This window comes from Electrophorus electricus, chromosome 2, assembly GCF_041902795.1.
Source record: "Electrophorus electricus isolate QZ-2024a chromosome 2, ASM4190279v1, whole genome shotgun sequence".
Classification (NCBI taxonomy): Eukaryota; Metazoa; Chordata; class Actinopteri; order Gymnotiformes; family Gymnotidae; genus Electrophorus; species Electrophorus electricus.
Genome location: NC_137498.1, coordinates 1,535,001 through 1,552,500, shown reverse-complemented (window position 1 = coordinate 1,552,500; position 17,500 = coordinate 1,535,001). Strand labels below are relative to the sequence as shown.

The window sequence follows — 17,500 nt, the reverse complement described above, 5'->3', positions numbered from 1 at the left end:
TGACTTCATTCCTGTATCACTCTAATAAAGATCACTGACATGTCATTCCTGTATCACTCTAATAAAGATCACTGACATGTCATTCCTGTATCACCCTAATAAAGATCACTGACATGTCATTCCTGTATCACTCTAATAAAGATCACTGACATGTCATTCCTGTATCACCCTAATAAAGATCACTGACATGTCATTCCTGTATCACTCTAATAAAGATCACTGACACGTCATTCCTGTATCACCCTAATAAAGATCACTGACATGTCATTCCTGTATCACTCTAATAAAGATCACTGACATGTCATTCCTGTATCACCCTAATAAAGATCACTGACATGTCATTCCTGTATCACTCTAATAAAGATCACTGACATGTCATTCCTGTATCACCCTAATAAAGATCTCTGACATCATTCCTGTATCACTCTAATAAAGATCACTGACATGTCATTCCTGTATCACTCTAATAAAGATCACTGACATGTCATTCCTGTATCACCCTAATAAAGATCTCTGACATCATTCCTGTATCACTCTAATAAAGATCACTTTACATGTCATTCCTGTATCACTCTAATAAAGATCACTGACATGTCATTCCTGTATCACTCTAATAAAGATCACTGACATGTCATTCCTGTATCACTCTAATAAAGATCACTGACACATCATTCCTGTATCACACCAATAAAGATCACTAACCCTAGCCTTAATCTCCATGATCATCATGTCAATAATATCTCCATTCCTTTCTTTGTGTCTATGTTTCTGTCCTCTCTCTCTCTCTCTCTGTAGCCTGTGACTGTAACAGGAACGGTTCTGTAACAGAGGTGTGCAACAAAGACAATGGACAGTGTGAGTGTCGTCAACATGTGGTGGGCCGGAAGTGTGACGAGTGTTTGGTGAGCATTGTGCGCGCACACACACACACACACACACACACACACACTGTACACAACCACAAACACACTACACACACCTGTAAACTCACTACACACACAAACTCACACACACACATACAATCATGCTCATATACCATACAACCGTGTTTGCACATTTTGTTGATATTTGTGTATTTATTGTCCTGTCAAACTAGGCCTGGACTTCCTGTTGATTACAGCATTCACTTCCTGAGATCTGTCAGGAAGACAGAACGTTTCTGTGCTCTGCACTGACACACTGCTCTCTGTTGTTGTCTGTTCTTCTGAATGTGACCTTTGTGTGCGTGTATATGTATCCTTGCGTGTGGTCATGTGTGTTGTTGGGGCCGTTGGTGTTGATGCATGTGCGTGTACGTATGCGTTTACGTGCGGATGCAGCCGAACTGCTGGTGGGATGTGGACATGCAAACATGCCGGCCGTGTGAGTGCAGCCCTCGGGGCTCTATGTCGGAGCGCTGTGACGTGGAGGGCAGGTGTGTGTGCAGGCCGGGCTTTGTGGGCCGCAGGTGCGACCTGCCGCGCTCCAGCCTCGGCCGCAGGGAGACGCAACGGCCCATCCAACGCGTGCCCCTCCACCAGGTCCAGAGATGGGGCAGCAGAGGGGGCTGCCCCCGCGGAGCCTACCCCGTCCCCACGGGGGTAAACGAACGGCACGCACGCGTGTGTGTGTGTGTGTGTGTGTCCTGCTAATATATATAACATGCACTTACATTTTCATTTGAGTTCTCCTCGGGAATTTTCATGACGGCACTGACTGGCCCACTGTGGTGCACGGACCATGACTCACACTCCATCTACAGGGGAAGCTCTGAACTTGGGACAAACATTTACTTTTGCCATCAGCCCCTCTGTTGCACGTGCACCTCCAGGGCAATCTACCGCTCAACTGTGATGCTTACGCTTACACATCCTCAAGCATGCTGGGAATGGTGAATGAGCACAAGTGTGTAGGGAATGAGCACAGGTGTGTAGGGAATGAGCACAGGTGTGCAGGTGTGTAGGGAATGAGCACAGGTGTATGGTGAATGAACACAGGTGTGTAGGGAATGAGCACAGGTGTGTAGGGAATGAGCACAGGTGTATGGAATGAGCACAGGTGTGTGGTGAATGAACACAGGTGTGTGGTGAAGGAACACAGGTGTGTGGTGAAGGAACACAGGTGTGTAGAGAATGAACACATGTGTAGGGAATGAGCAAATGTGTGTGGTGAATGACCACAGGTGTGCAGGTGTGTAGGGAATGAGCACAGGTGTATGGTGAATGAACACAGGTGTGTAGGGAATGAGCACAGGTGTTCAGGGAATGAGCACAGGTGTGTGGTGAATGAACACAGTTGTATGGTGAATGAACACAGGTGTGTAGGGAATGAGCACAGGTGTGTAGGGAATGAGCACAGGTGTGCAGGTGTGTAGGGAATGAGCACACGTGTGTAGGGAATGAGCACAGGTGTGGTGAATGAGCACAGGTGTGTGGTGAATGAACACAGGTGTGTGGTGAATGAGCACAGGTGTGTAGAGAATGAACACATGTGTAGGGAATGAGCAAATGTGTGTGGTGAATGACCACAGGTGTGTAGGGAATGACCACAGGTGTGTAGGGAATGAACACAGGTGTGTAGGGAATGAGCACAGGTGTGTAGGGAATGAGCACAGGTGTGCAGGTGTGTAGGGAATGAGCACAGGTGTATGGTGAATGACCACAGGTGTGTAGGGAATGAGCACAGGTGGGTAGGGAATGAGCACAGGTGTGTGGTGAATGAACACAGGTGTGTGGTGAATGAGCACAGGTGTGTAGAGAATGAACACGTGTGTAGGGAATGAACACAGGTGTATGGAATGAGCACAGGTGTGTGGTGAATGAACAGAGGTGTGTGGTGAAGGAACACAGGTGTGTGGTGAAGGAACACAGGTGTGTAGAGAATGAACACATGTGTAGGGAATGAGCAAATGTGTGTGGTGAATGACCACAGGTGTGTAGGGAATGAACACAGGTGTGTAGGGAATGAACACAGGTGTGTGGTGAATGGAAAAACAGCTATGAATGAAAAACATTTCCACTCCTAACTGAATTTGAAGGTGCGTGTGGAGGGGAGTATGGAAGTGTGTGGGGAGTTGTGTGTAGAGGTGTGTATGAGTGTATGTGAAAGTGTGTGTGAACTGTGTATAGGTATATGTGTAAAGGTGTATGTGTATAGGTGGGTGTATGTAAGAGCATGTGAAGGTGGGTAGAGGTGTCTGTATATAGATGTGTGAAAATGTGAGTATGTGTGGGAGTCTGTGAAGGTGTTTGTGAAAGTGTGTGGAAGCGCTCGTCACTATGGCGACAGTTTTAGACAGGTTTAATTTCTTTATCTGTCAGTTTGTCAAGAAGCTGAGAAAAAAGTTAATACAACATTGGAAATCAAAGTCTGCAGTGTGTGTGTGCGTGTGTGTGTGTGTGTGTGTGTGTGTGTGTGTGTGTGTGTGTGATTGAATAAGTTTTGTGAAAAATAACTCAACTGAATTGTTTTGCATGGTTCTCTGTTGTCTGTGTGTGCTGTAACCATTACCTCTATGATTCGGTTTGGGCCTGGTGTGTTCCTGCTGTGGTTCTGGTTCGGTTTGGGCCTGGTGTGTTCCTGCTGTGGTTCTGGTTCGGTTTGGGCCTGGTGTGTTCCTGCTGTCGGACCGGCCCTGACCTCCTTAACCCAAAGCTCTGGATGGAAATGCTAACAGCGTTAGCCTCATTAGCATTAACCTCATCTGGAACACTCACACTGGCGGATCAACTCCGTGTCCTGCTGCCTCTGTGTCCTTGACCTCAGCATCCTTTGTTTGTTTGTCTGCAGCCAGAGACCCACATGCAGGCAGGGCGCGGCTGTGTGCCCTGCCACTGTAACTCGTTTGGCTCCAAGTCCTTCGACTGCAACGAGAGCGGTCAGTGTCTCTGCCAGCCGGGTGTTGCGGGGCTGAAGTGCGATCGCTGTGCCCATGGACACTTTAACTTCCAGGAGGGAGGATGCACGCGTAAGAGCTCCGTCACCGCCACCCCTGAACCTTCTGATCTAAACTCTGCAGGGTTGTGGAGATCCAGGAGCTTGGACCAGTTTGGACTGGTCATTTAATAATGAGGCTTAAAGTAACTGGCAAATATCGAGAAATTCTAGAAGTTCTACTCTTATGGGCATGATTTCACAGTTTTATCATTTAAAAAAGTAGAAGTAGGTTTGTGACAGTCTGGAATGTAGATACACACACACACACACACACACACACACACACACACACACACATAATGCAGAGTGTGTTATAGGTGTTAGCCCAGTGCAGTTTTCAGGGTTACGTCAGTTTGTAGATATGTTGTGCCTATTATACAGACACAACACACACACACACACACACACACACACACACACACATACACACACACACACACACACACGAACAGCCCTGACCCTAATGATGGGGGATGCAGAGAGGCAGATGAGGACTCAATGTAAAGGTGAAGCTTGTGACATTTACAACAGGTGCACACACCTGAGCGTGCAATTAATCTCAATCTCTCTCTCTCTCTGTCCCACACACACACACACACACACACACACACACACACACACACACACACACACACACAACGTCCCCTCCCCACAGCCTGTCAGTGTTCTCATGTAGAGGATAACTGTGACTCCACCACAGGCCAGTGCATCTGCCCCCCCAACACTGTGGGGGACAGGTGTGACAAGTGTGCCCCCCACCACTGGGGGCATGACATCAGCATTGGATGCAAGGTAGACCTCCTCCTCTCTCTCTCTCTCTCCATCAAGGCGAGGCAGCTTTAATGCCCAGACTGTGTAGTACAATATTGGAAAAGGAAAATATAATTGAACAAGTACTAATAACTGGAAAAATCTACACAGCAAAACCAACAGTAACATTATAATTATAGTAATTATAATGATTATTATTATTATTACATATCAATAGCAATGTACAGGCTATTAAAACATGCTAATAATATAAAAATAACACCAGTAGCACTGGACAGGTTAGTACTGTCTCTCTCTCTCTCTCTCCCTCTCCCCCCCCTCGTCCACAGACGTGTGACTGTTATAAGCTGGGCTCTGTAAAACAGCAGTGTAACGTGAGCACAGGCTACTGTGAGTGTCAGGAGCGCTTCACTGGTGAAAAGTGCACCGAGTGTAAGCTTGGCTACCGCGACTTCCCACAATGCATTGCCTGTGACTGTGTGCTTGCTGGCTCCACCCCCGACACGTGTGACGCAGAGGTCGGCACCTGCGCCTGCGCAAGCCGCACTGGGCAGTGCTCCTGCAAGGTGACCAATCAGAGCGCTCCATTTTGTGCATTTTCTTTTACCTTCTCCAATCAGACCCCCCGTTTAATTCTACTAGACTTGCTCTACCCACTAGCATACATGCCATTCAACCAGCAAAAGGTACAGTTGTGTGAATGTGTCGATATATGTGTGTATGTGTTTGTGTGTTCTATCCAGGGAGTGAGGTGTATATACATATACATATATAGATATAGATTTAGAGATAGATATATATGTGTGTGTGTGTGTGTGTGTGTGTGTGTGTTGTGTCTAGGCTAACATCCAGGGAGTGAGGTATATATATATATATATATATATATATATGTGTGTGTGTGTGTGTGTGTGTGTTGTGTCTAGGCTAACATCCAGGGAGTGAGGTATATATATATATATATATATATGTGTGTGTGTGTGTGTGTGTGTGTGTGTGTGTGTGTGTGTGTGTGTGTGTGTGTGTGTGTGTGTGTGTTGTGTCTAGGCTAACATCCAGGGAGTGAGGTATATATATATATATATATATGTGTGTGTGTGTGTGTGTGTGTGTGTGTGTGTGTGTGTGTGTGTGTGTGTGTGTGTGTTGTGTCTAGGCTAACATCCAGGGAGTGAGGTGTGGCTCCTGTACATCTGGTTCCTTTGGTCTGATAGCAAGTAACCCGTTGGGCTGCAGCCGCTGTTACTGTTTCAGCGTCAGTACAGTGTGTACTGAGGCCCAGGGCCTCATCCGCATGAGGGTGAGTAACACACACACACACTCACACACACACACACACACTCACACACATACATACATATACATACATACACACACACACACACACACACACACACACACAACACATTCTTCTCCATCATCTCTGCTGTCCCACTCCAGGCCGGCTGCCCCAGAGAGAGGCAGAGAGTAATTGAGATGTTAAAGATTGAGGTTTATAATTTGGAGAGCAAGGGAGAGAGTCAAGGAGAGCGAAAAGGAGGTAGAGTAAGGGAAGATGAGAAAGAGAGGAAGAGAGGGGAGGAGGGAGGGAGAGAGGGAGGGAGGGCTAGAAAGCGATAAGATATTGCACTCTCACTTGTTTGTTTTTAATAAGGATTTTCTGGAAGATCCACTCCCATCCCCCCCAAACTCCCATCAGCCTCTTGTGTGTCCATGGAGACGCGCGCAGCCGAGCCGTACTGAAGGACACTCGCGAATAAGCCAGAATCAGCAAACAACTTCAATAAATGCCGCAGCCCAAAAGTTCGTCTAAGTTTGTTTGCTGGGAGGATGGAGGAGAGAGAGAGAGAGAGAGAGAGAGAGAGAGAGAGAGAGAGAGAGAGAGAGAGAGAGAGAGATGGGTGAAGTGGGTCGAGTGGGTTTAGTTCATTTGTGAGAAAGCGAGAGATTTTCTCTGAGCCAGTGAGTCGTAAGATTGCATGTTGACTTGGAGAGCAGGGTTTATCCCCCTGGGAGCCCCAACGTCTGCTGCGCCTCCCCCCGGTGCGTATGCAAACGCGCTGAGCCAATTGGAATTTTTACTCCGACAATTAAAGGATTTCTGGGAGCCTTGACATGCCAAATGTTTGGCGTGTGAATGCAGGGGATTTGGAAAAGCCTCAGAGAAGTCTCGGAGGACTTTCGGAATGTTGAGGAATGTTGACGTGGATGGGAGTTCTTCACACCCCCCAAAAAATATGGAGTGCCAACGAGTGAGGCTGGATAATGAAAGACAGCTAGTATGTAGACACCTCCCAGTCATGCCTCGTTGGACATCCCACTCTGAGACAGTGGACTATGGAGGGACCCCCACCCCCACCCCATTTCGAAGGCTTTCAACAAGGATTTTGAAGTTTGTCTCGGGGAACTTGTCATAAGAATGTTTGCGAGGACACATACTGATGCTGGACGAGAGGTCCTGTCTCCCCGGGTCGACAGCGAGGTGTGGCTCATCGCTCCGGAGAACGTGTTTCTACAGCTCCAGACTCTGCCAGCCGTGGGATGGTTTGCGTACTCTGTGGTCCTGCTCCGAGGGTCTGCGTGGTCTAGCGCTTCAGGGCTCTGCTGCTCTGGTTCTTAAATGCTCCTGTTTCACAGTAACATCATTGGATGGAAATTGCACAAACTGACTGGCAAGGGTGGCGTCCTATGACAGTGCCACTTAATGCCACTGAGCTCTTCAGTACGAGCCCAGTACTGCCACTTTGGAACACATGGTTTACATTATAATTAGGAGGGATGCCCACATACTTTGGTCATATAGTTATATTTCGGAGGGATGTCCACATACTTTTGAACACCACAGCTTTTACTGTTGACCTAATTATCATTATTGGTGTTTAATGTCTGTCTAAATGTAATATAGTATTGGACTCATTAGGACTGAATTACAAAAGAAAGCCAATTTGTTAAAATGATACGTTGATAATTTGTTAATTTACCTAATTTGTGCTCCAAAGTGGACATAAAATGTATTTGTAAGATTTCACCATGTACAGGAAGCGCTTTTGTTCTTGCTCTCTTGTAGCTGACTCTTACTCCAGAGCAGACGGTGCTGCCCCTAGTAGACAGAGCCAACGTGATGGCGACAACCGTGGGCGTGACCTTCCAGCACCCGGAGATCCTGGCCAACGCCGAGCACGTCCAGCAGGAGCTGGCTGAGCCGTACTACTGGCGTCTGCCCCGGCAGTTCCAGGGCTCCATGGTTTGATCCGCTCATCATCTCCGTACCTCAGTCGTTCCTCGCGTTCAGTGTCTGTCTGCCCCTCTGATCCACCGCCAATAATGTTTGTGGAAAACGCTCGGCATCCGCTTCCTTGGCGAAATTCATCCTAGCAAAGGAACTCTAACCCCAAACAGTGTTTTCCTGACTTATATCTTTATTTTTAGTAATACTGGAGAACGTCACACATAAGACATGTTTTAGTTAATGGATCGATTGCTTTGATTGATTTGTGACAGATCACGGCATACGGGGGAAAGCTTAAATATGCCATCTACTATGAGGCCCGCGACGAGTTAGGCCACACCTCCTACGAGCCACAAGTTATCATTAGGGGTGGGCCCAACAGGGACAAGGTCATGGTCCGCCACATGCCAGTGCCGCAGATTGGCCAGCTGACACGTCATGAGATTGACATGACAGAGGTGAGCCAATCACACTGGGGAGCTGACGTTTTGTTCCTGCCCTTAGCCTACTCCCCCAGGAAACACCAGCATGCTGTGGGATTTGACAGCATACACACACACACCAACTATAGCGATATTCCAGTGAGAGATGATAGGCTACTGTGCAACCAGTTATATTTATGATAAAATAGATGCATCATTGAACACACAGAGGCCAGCTTCCAGGTCTGGCTAAGTTGTTATTTGTTTTTGTTGTTGTTGTTGTTGTTGTTGTTTTGCAGCATGAGTGGAGACACCTTGACAACAGCGCGATGAGCAGGGAGAACTTCATGGACGTCCTCTTCCGTGTTGACTACGTGCTCATCCGTGCGTCCCATGGTAACATGATGAGACACAGCAGGTATTCTCATGCGCATTACACACACCTTACACATAACCCTTACACACCTGAGGGGCACCTGACTCACACCTATACAAAGTATTCATCTAATGTAGATTATGTCATGATTTTAAAAAGAGGTGTAGTAATCCTGATGGGCACTAGAAGGCTTTTATTTGGGAGGGTTTTGTCTTTTCTTTTTCCAAATAGGAGCAATGAGAACTCTTATTATTAGCTCTGAGATCTCTGACTGGTGAGACCCAACGAGAACTAATGTATCAGCTCTGAGATCTCTGACTGGTGAGACCCAACGAGAAGTCCTGTATCAGCTCTGAGATCTCTGACTGGTGAGACCCAATGAGAACTCTTGTTATTAGCTCTGAGATCTCTGACTGGTGAGATCCAACAGAAACTCCTGTATCAGCTCTGACTAGTCAGATCCATCTGCCCAAGTTCTCACTATTCACCAAGTGCCAGACTGGAATGAAACCAAACTGAAAGTGCTAGAGATTTAAGATTTGTTTTGTTTGTGTTTGGTTTCTTTTTTTAGTTTTTTAACAAGGCCAGACAAAGCACAGACACACGCGCGCACACACACACACACACACACACACACACACACACACACACACACACACACACACACAGAAGAAAATGCCTGCTCTGTTCAAATGTCTCTTCTAATCCGGCTTTGTTCCGGTTTTCTCTGGAAACGCGCAGGATTTCAGAGATCTCTCTGGAGGTGGCGGAGGAGGGTGGGCCGTCAGCGGAGAGCGAGAGAGCCTATCAGATCGAGAAGTGCGTGTGTCCCACCGGCTACTCGGGACTGTCCTGTGAGGTGACGCAAAACACACCTTCCTGCACCGCACGCCACTACATCAGCCCTGCGGGGCAGCTACTGGGAGGGCGGAGAGAAAGGATGGGTTGAGGGAGAGGTGGAGGCATGAAGCAGCGCAGGAAGGGGGCGCGCCAGCAGACGGAGCCCGGGCAGAGGAGGAGGGGGCGACGTAACTGTGAGACAGCAACCCTGATCATCATTCCGGGGGCCATCCCAACTCTGACGGGATGCACAGCAATCATCGCGTTCAGGAACTTCACGTCTGTAACTTCACGACGTATTTCACAGGGTGGATCACACACTGGCGACTTTTCCAGAACTTGACATGATGAAACACTACTCATCCAGCAGTCTGAGCGCACTAGACACGGAGCTGTCACTGGCTCACTAATGCTCTAACGCCTGCCGGCAAGTTTCACACGTTGCCAGGTTGCCCACCTTGGCTGGCTAAGTCCAACTGCTGCACTGCCGTCTGATAATCAAGTCTGATTGTTAATAAAGACAAACATTTAGGAATAAGGTAATTAACCATTCATTTGCAAAAGTTTTTCGTGGGTTTTTTTCGGTCAGGGTATCGGGGTTTGCCATGTTTTTTCAAACCATCATGAAATTCTGATACGGTAAATAGAATTGTCACGAGGACACGTGATTGGTTGAAAAGACGGCAGTCGTCTGCCACTCCCCTTCAAGGGAGACAGCCTTTGTGTCAGGAGTGCACACACCCCACCCACCTGGACGGCCATCTCTTACACGGAACACAGGGCCAGCGTATCAGGCGCTCCTGTGGACCTCCACTGTCGTTACACTGAAGCCTGTGTGTGTGTGTGTGTGTGTGTGTGTGTGTGTGTGTGCGTGCGTGTGTCTCCCTCTCTGTGTGAGTCTCAGTGTGTATGCGATGTTCAGTTTCAGCTTGGCTCGGGCGACAGGGAGACAGATGGCGTTTCCTGGGAAACGCCTCGTAGTTAAAAAAGTATTTTTAAACAGGCGTTTAGCAAGTTCTCCATGAACAGATGGAGCGCTAAATGGGTCCGATTAATTTGGAGAAGGATACAGGAAGACACAAAGAGAAAGAGACAGGTAGAGTGATACAGAGAGAAAGCCAGGAGAGAGTGATACAGAGAGAGGGAGAGGGGGAGAGACAGGTAGAGTGATACAGAAAGACCAGGAAAGACTGTTTGAGTGTGGATGCATAAATGTGTGTGTGTGTGTGTGTGTGTGTGTTCCAGGAGTGTGTGGCCGGGTTCTACAGGCTGTGGGTTAGAGCGGGCAGTGATGTGTCGGGCATTGGCAGCTGTGTGCAGTGCCAGTGCCATGGACACAGCAACACCTGCGACCCCGAGACTGGCGTCTGCCAGGTGAGACCCCCTCTTATTGACCGAGCACTCCCCCAGCTCCCCTGATTGGACCACAGCCTGAGGGTGCTGCTCTCTGATTGGAGCTCTCTTAACGTCAACAAGGATCAGATTAAAGGCATTACATGGAGCAGTGCCTTCGTTAGCATGTGTGCTAATAACAATATCATTTGCATTTCACGGTATTTTTGCTAATTGAAAACGGTGTGTGAGCACAGTGGGTAATTTGGTTAATTAAAAAATGAATGAAGGTTTTTGAGTGACATACACCAGCTATGCCCATCTTACACACCATGTTGCGCACACTCTCCTCCGTTCCCCCTCTTTCTCTTCTCCGCTCTTCTCCGCTCTTCTCCGCTCTTCTCCTCCTCTCTGTCGTATTGTCACGGTGGTATTTTGTGCTGTAAGTGTGTTGTTACCCATGATTCTCTCCTGCAGAACTGTCAGCACCACACTGAAGGCGAAAAGTGTGAGAAATGTTTGGCGGGATTTTACGGAGTGATACGTGGTTACCCTGACGACTGTAAACGCTGCGCATGTCCTCTGACCAGCCTTGAGAACAAGTGTGTGAACCTACACACACACACACGTACATTTTCTCACCTGAAGTGTGGAGTGATTGTCACTGTCTTCCCGTCCAGTTTCAGCCCCACCTGTGAGGCAGACGGCTTTAGTGATTACCGCTGCACCGCCTGTCCTGAAGGATATGAGGGAAAGCACTGTGAGAGGTTAGGGTACACCCCCACAACTACACCCAACACCCCCACAACTGCACCTCATCAACTACACCCTACACCCCCACAACTGCACCTCATCAACTACACCCTACACCCCCACAACTGCACCTCATCAACTACACCCCACACCCCCACAACTGCACCATCAACTACACCCTACACCCCTTGAAATACACCATCAACTACACCCTACATCCCCACTACTCAACTACACCCTACATCCCCTCAACACCTCAACTACACCACACACCTCCACAGCTACACCTCAACTACAACCTACACCCCCTCTACTACACCTCATAACTAGACCTCAACTACACCCCAAACCTCATCAACTACACCCTACACCCCTACAGCTACACCTCAACTACACCCTACACCACCTCAACTACACACAACATTCCCACACCCTCTCAATTACACCTCCATTACACCGCTACACCTCATTAACTACACCCTACACCCCTACAGCTACACCTCAACTACACACAACATTCCCACACCCTCTCAATTACACCTCCATTACACCGCTACACCTCATTAACTACACCCTACACCCCTACAGCTACACCTCAACTACACACAACATTCCCACACCCTCTCAATTACACCTCCATTACACCGCTACACCTCATTAACTACACCCTACACCCCTACAGCTACACCTCAACTACACACAACATTCCCACACCCTCTCAATTACACCTCCATTACACCGCTACACCTCATTAACTACACCCTACACCCCTACAGCTACACCTCAACTACACACAACATTCCCACACCCTCTCAATTACACCTCCATTACACCGCTACACCTCATTAACTACACCCTACACCCCTACAGCTACACCTCAACTACACACAACATTCCCACACCCTCTCAATTACACCTCCATTACACCGCTACACCTCATTAACTGCACCCTACACCCCTACAGCTACACCTCAACTACACACAACATTCCCACACCCTCTCAATTACACCTCCATTACACCGCTACACCTCATTAACTACACCCTACACCCCTACAGCTACACCTCAACTACACACAACATTCCCACACCCTCTCAATTACACCTCCATTACACCGCTACACCTCATTAACTACACCCTACACCCCTACAGCTACACCTCAACTACACACAACATTCCCACACCCTCTCAATTACACCTCCATTACACCTCTACACCTCATTAACTACACCCTACACCCCTACAGCTACACCTCAACTACACACAACATTCCCACACCCTCTCAATTACACCTCCATTACACCGCTACACCTCATTAACTACACCCTACACCCCTACAGCTACACCTCAACTACACACAACATTCCCACACCCTCTCAATTACACCTCCATTACACCGCTACACCTCATTAACTACACCCTACACCCCTACAGCTACACCTCAACTACACACAACATTCCCACACCCTCTCAATTACACCTCCATTACACCGCTACACCTCATTAACTACACCCTACACCCCTACAGCTACACCTCAACTACACACATTCCCACACCCTCTCAATTACACCTCCATTACACCGCTACACCTCATTAACTACACCCTACACCCCTACAGCTACACCTCAACTACACACAACATTCCCACACCCTCTCAATTACACCTCCATTACACCGCTACACCTCATTAACTACACCTACCTCATCACCTACCCCCGCACCATGTCAACAGGGCACTGGGTGAACTGGTACTGTGGATGATGTCTTAACTACCATTACACATCCTGCTGTCACTGCCCTGGTCTTACATGTGAGATGCATATGTGTGTATGAACTCTGACCTCACACTGCACCGACCCATTCCTCCTCCCTCCCTGCAGGTGTGCATCAGGTTTCCATGGTAACCCCCAGGTGGTGGGTGGGCATTGCGAGGAGTGTAAGTGTGATCCAGTGGGGGCGTGGCCTGTTCCGTGCGATGCACACACGGGCCAGTGCCAGTGTCGTGCAGGTGCCACTGGCCCACAGTGCAACCACTGCATGGAGAAGCATGTGTGTGGACCAACTGGCATTGTGTGTATGTATAAGTGTGTTACTAACACACACACACACACTCATACACACACTCACACTCACACACACACACACACACTCACATTAAGAAACGAGTGCGATTTTTGACAAATATTCTGACGTCATGGATTAACAGGTAAACTGAGAGGTTGTTTCTCTTTTCACGTTCAGAGTCCTTCAGTTTTGTGTTGATCTTAAAAAGTAAAACTGAGTGATTGGATCATTTTCAGGGTGTAGAGGTTTCAGGGTGGATGAATCTGGGTGGAATAGTATCTGGGTGTAGAGGTTTCAAGGATGAGATGTTTCAGGGTGGATACCATAAATCCAGTCCAACAGCCCCAGTATGCAATGCAGAACTATAACAAACATTTAACAGAACATACAACATTATGAAAATTATTTGTATTTTTAAAAAATTCTTAAAATGATTTTTGTTGTTGTAATTTGTTATTCTTTTGCCCTCCGACACCTTCCTGTTGAAAATAGATGATCTTTGAAGTACTGTGTGTGTATATAAGTACGTATGATCGATTAGTGATATAGCTGTCTATTATAGATGGGAATGTGTGTGCATAACTGTGTATGTGTGAGGGTTTGAATGTGTGTGTGCGTGTATGCGTGTGTTGCGTTCGATAAATTTCACCCCATTTCATCATGGTGCATTGTTCTGTCACCACATGTATTCTGCTCTCTGGCGCGCACGCACACACACACACACACACACACACACACACACACACACACACACACACACTCACACTCACACCGTGATCTGCTTTTATGTTTTTAAATCATATACTCAGTTCTAATCAGTTAACAAATCATAGTGTGTAATTGTTGTGTTTATGATGTTTACACCTGTTTGGAAACCTGTTCTACTGAGGTCTAACTAAATACACACATTAACACCATCATCATGGCATTAGCAGTGTGACCCGAACACCTATAGCTTCAGAGTCATGTCACCCTACTCTGATTGTGTTGTTGATCTTTTTTTTCTGATTCGATTCGTACTTGTCTGTTTGCATCACTGCTGAGGTGTTTATTCAACCTTTTGCTTTGTTCTTCACAAAGTTCTTCACAAAATGCTGAAGGTCAGAGAGACAGAGACCCGTCACCCGTCTGTCTGCTGGCTCTCTCTCTTCATTACCTGTGTGTCTGCCGGTTCTCACCCTCATCTTCACCCGTCTGTCTGCTGGTTCTCACCCTCTTCTTCATCCGTCTGTCTGCCGGTTCTCACCCTATTCTTCACCCGTCTGTCTGCCGGTTCTCTCTCTCTTCTTCACCCGTCTGTCTGCTGGTTCTCACCCTCTTCTTCATCCGTCTGTCTGCCGGTTCTCACCCTCATCTTCACCCGTCTGTCTGCTGGTTCTCACCCTCTTCTTCATCCGTCTGTCTGCCGGTTCTCTCTCTCTTCTTCACCCGTCTGTCTGCCGGTTCTCACCCTCTTCTTCATCCGTCTGTCTGCCGGTTCTCACCCTATTCTTCACCCGTCTGTCTGCCGGTTCTCTCTCTCTTCTTCACCCGTCTGTCTGCCGGTTCTCTCTCTCTTCTTCACCCGTCTGTCTACCGGTTCTCACCCTCTTCTTCACCCATCTGTCTGCCGGTTCTCACCCTCTTCTTCACCCGTCTGTCTGCCGGTTCTCACCCTCTTCTTCACCCGTCTGTCTGCCGGTTCTCACCCTCTTCTTCACCCATCTGTCTGCCGGTTCTCACCCTCTTCTTCACCCGTCTGTCTGCCGGTTCTCTCTCTCTTCTTCACCCGTCTGTCTGCCGGTTCTCTCTCTCTTCTTCACCTGTCTGTCTGCCGGTTCTCTCTCTTCTTCACCCGTCTGTCTGCCGGTTCTCACCCTCTTCTTCACTCATCTGTCTGCCAGTTCTCTCTCTCTTCTTCACCCGTCTGTCTGCCGGTTCTCTCTCTCTTCTTCACCTGTCTGTCTGCCGGTTCTCTCTCTCTTCTTCACCCGTCTGTCTGCCGGTTCTCACCCTCTTCTTCACCCGTCTGTCTGCCGGTTCTCACCCTCTTCTTCACCAGTCTGTCTGCCGGTTCTCACCCTATTCTTCACCCGTCTGTCTGCCGGTTCTCTCTCTCTTCTTCACCCGTCTGTCTGCCGGTTCTCTCTCTCTTCTTCACCCGTCTGTCTGCCGGTTCTCACCCTCTTCTTCACCCGTCTGTCTGCCGGTTCTCACCCTCTTCTTCACCTGTCTGTCTGCCAGTTCTCTCTCTCTTCTTCACCCGTCTGTCTGCCGGTTCTCACCCTCTTCTTCACCCGTCTGTCTGCCGGTTCTCACCCTCTTCTTCACCCGTCTGTCTGCCGGTTCTCACCCTCTTCTTCACCCGTCTGTCTGCCGGTTCTCTTTTCTCATCTTTCTGTCCCTTTCTTTTGTCTCATTCCCAGCACACTTAGAACAGTGAGCCAGTGAATGGAGGGAGGGAGGGAGGGAGGGAGGGAGAGAGGGAGGGAGAGAGGGAGGGAGGGAGGGAGAGAAAGGGAGGCAGGGGGAGGGAGCAAGAGAGAGACACTCTTCCCGGAGGACACACTGAGAAAGTCATTCATCCATTTTGTGTTTAACCTGGTCATACACACACACGTACCGTCACACATCTCCAGTGTCTGCTTGTGCGGTGTAACATTTTTTTGTTGTTGTTTTGATCAATAACCCTTTACCTTTAACCCCAATTGCACGTGTGAACTTTGCAAATGGAAGGTGACGTCCCAACGGAAAAGTATGCATGTGATTGGCTAGCAGTGTGTGGAACATACATACATACATAAAATATGAGCATACTCTTACAAATGTAATAACAGAATTCTAATGTGTACCTTTGTGTGTGTGTGTGTGTGTTCCAGCCTGTGATGATGACTGTGTGGGACTCCTCATTAGAGACATGGACCGCCTGCTGCATCTGATCACTAGTGCCAATCTCACACTGCCCCTCCCCCCACCGTACAGAGTGCTCTACCGCTTTGAGAACATGACTGAGGAACTAAAGGTATGTTTGAGTGCGAGTGTGTGTTTCAGTGTGTGTCTACCTCGTGTCTGCCATCATAGTTCCAGCGTTCTACCTTCTGCTAACTTGTTTGAAAGTTTTGCGTGTATGTGAATATGTGCAAATTATGTATATCTGTGTGTAGGGGGGAGAGAGAGAGAGAGAGAGAGAGAAAGAGAGAGTGTGTGTGTACCTTCTGCAGACATAACTATTATTTATACCAGTGACTGTTATAATATACTGTAATGCTACATACGCACACACACACACACACACACACACACACACACACACACGCGCTCCTCCTCTCGCAGTACTACCAGGGAGATGTAGGCCAGTGGTAAACACATACAACAAAGAATCATACTTATTTATAAAGGTCAGTGTGTGTGTGTAAAAATGTATTCATGCATCTACCATTCTCTCTCTTACCATTCTGTCTCTGCAGCACATGTTGTCACCACAGAGGGCGCCAGAGAGACTGCTGCAGCTCGCTGACAGCAACCTGGGTAGCCTGGTCACAGAGATGGATGAATTACTGAACAGGGTTTGTGAAACACACACGTCGGTTCTCACTCTAGATCTGGTTTTCCAACCGATAAAATGCATTCAAAGTGTTTCTGGAGTGGCCTGGATTATAGCATGAAAACCCTGGCAAACTGGGCACAACAGAACAACACAACCTACACAACAAAGCAACACCACCACAGTTAAAGAGGCTTGACTTCAGGACTTGCTCTGATTTGTGGGTGTGTAAGTAATGTGAAAGTGTGTGATCTGACTGGAGAAGCTGTCTGTGTGT

General features: G+C 48.0%; 1 protein-coding gene across 1 annotated transcript in view; it reads left to right on the top strand.

Annotated features, from left to right (window-relative positions):
• The window catches only part of LOC113590314 (laminin subunit alpha-2-like), a 123,786-nt gene that overhangs the window by 74,289 nt on the left and 31,997 nt on the right, over positions 1 to 17,500 (top strand). The window contains 16 exon segments of the mRNA XM_081694875.1: positions 796 to 902; positions 1,320 to 1,580; positions 3,769 to 3,946; positions 4,571 to 4,707; positions 5,016 to 5,252; positions 5,840 to 5,983; positions 7,751 to 7,927; positions 8,185 to 8,370; positions 8,634 to 8,752; positions 9,452 to 9,569; positions 10,796 to 10,924; positions 11,360 to 11,484; positions 11,563 to 11,649; positions 13,517 to 13,710; positions 16,559 to 16,701; positions 17,147 to 17,245. Of these exon segments, the coding sequence (XP_081551001.1) occupies positions 796 to 902; positions 1,320 to 1,580; positions 3,769 to 3,946; positions 4,571 to 4,707; positions 5,016 to 5,252; positions 5,840 to 5,983; positions 7,751 to 7,927; positions 8,185 to 8,370; positions 8,634 to 8,752; positions 9,452 to 9,569; positions 10,796 to 10,924; positions 11,360 to 11,484; positions 11,563 to 11,649; positions 13,517 to 13,710; positions 16,559 to 16,701; positions 17,147 to 17,245 (2,441 nt within the window).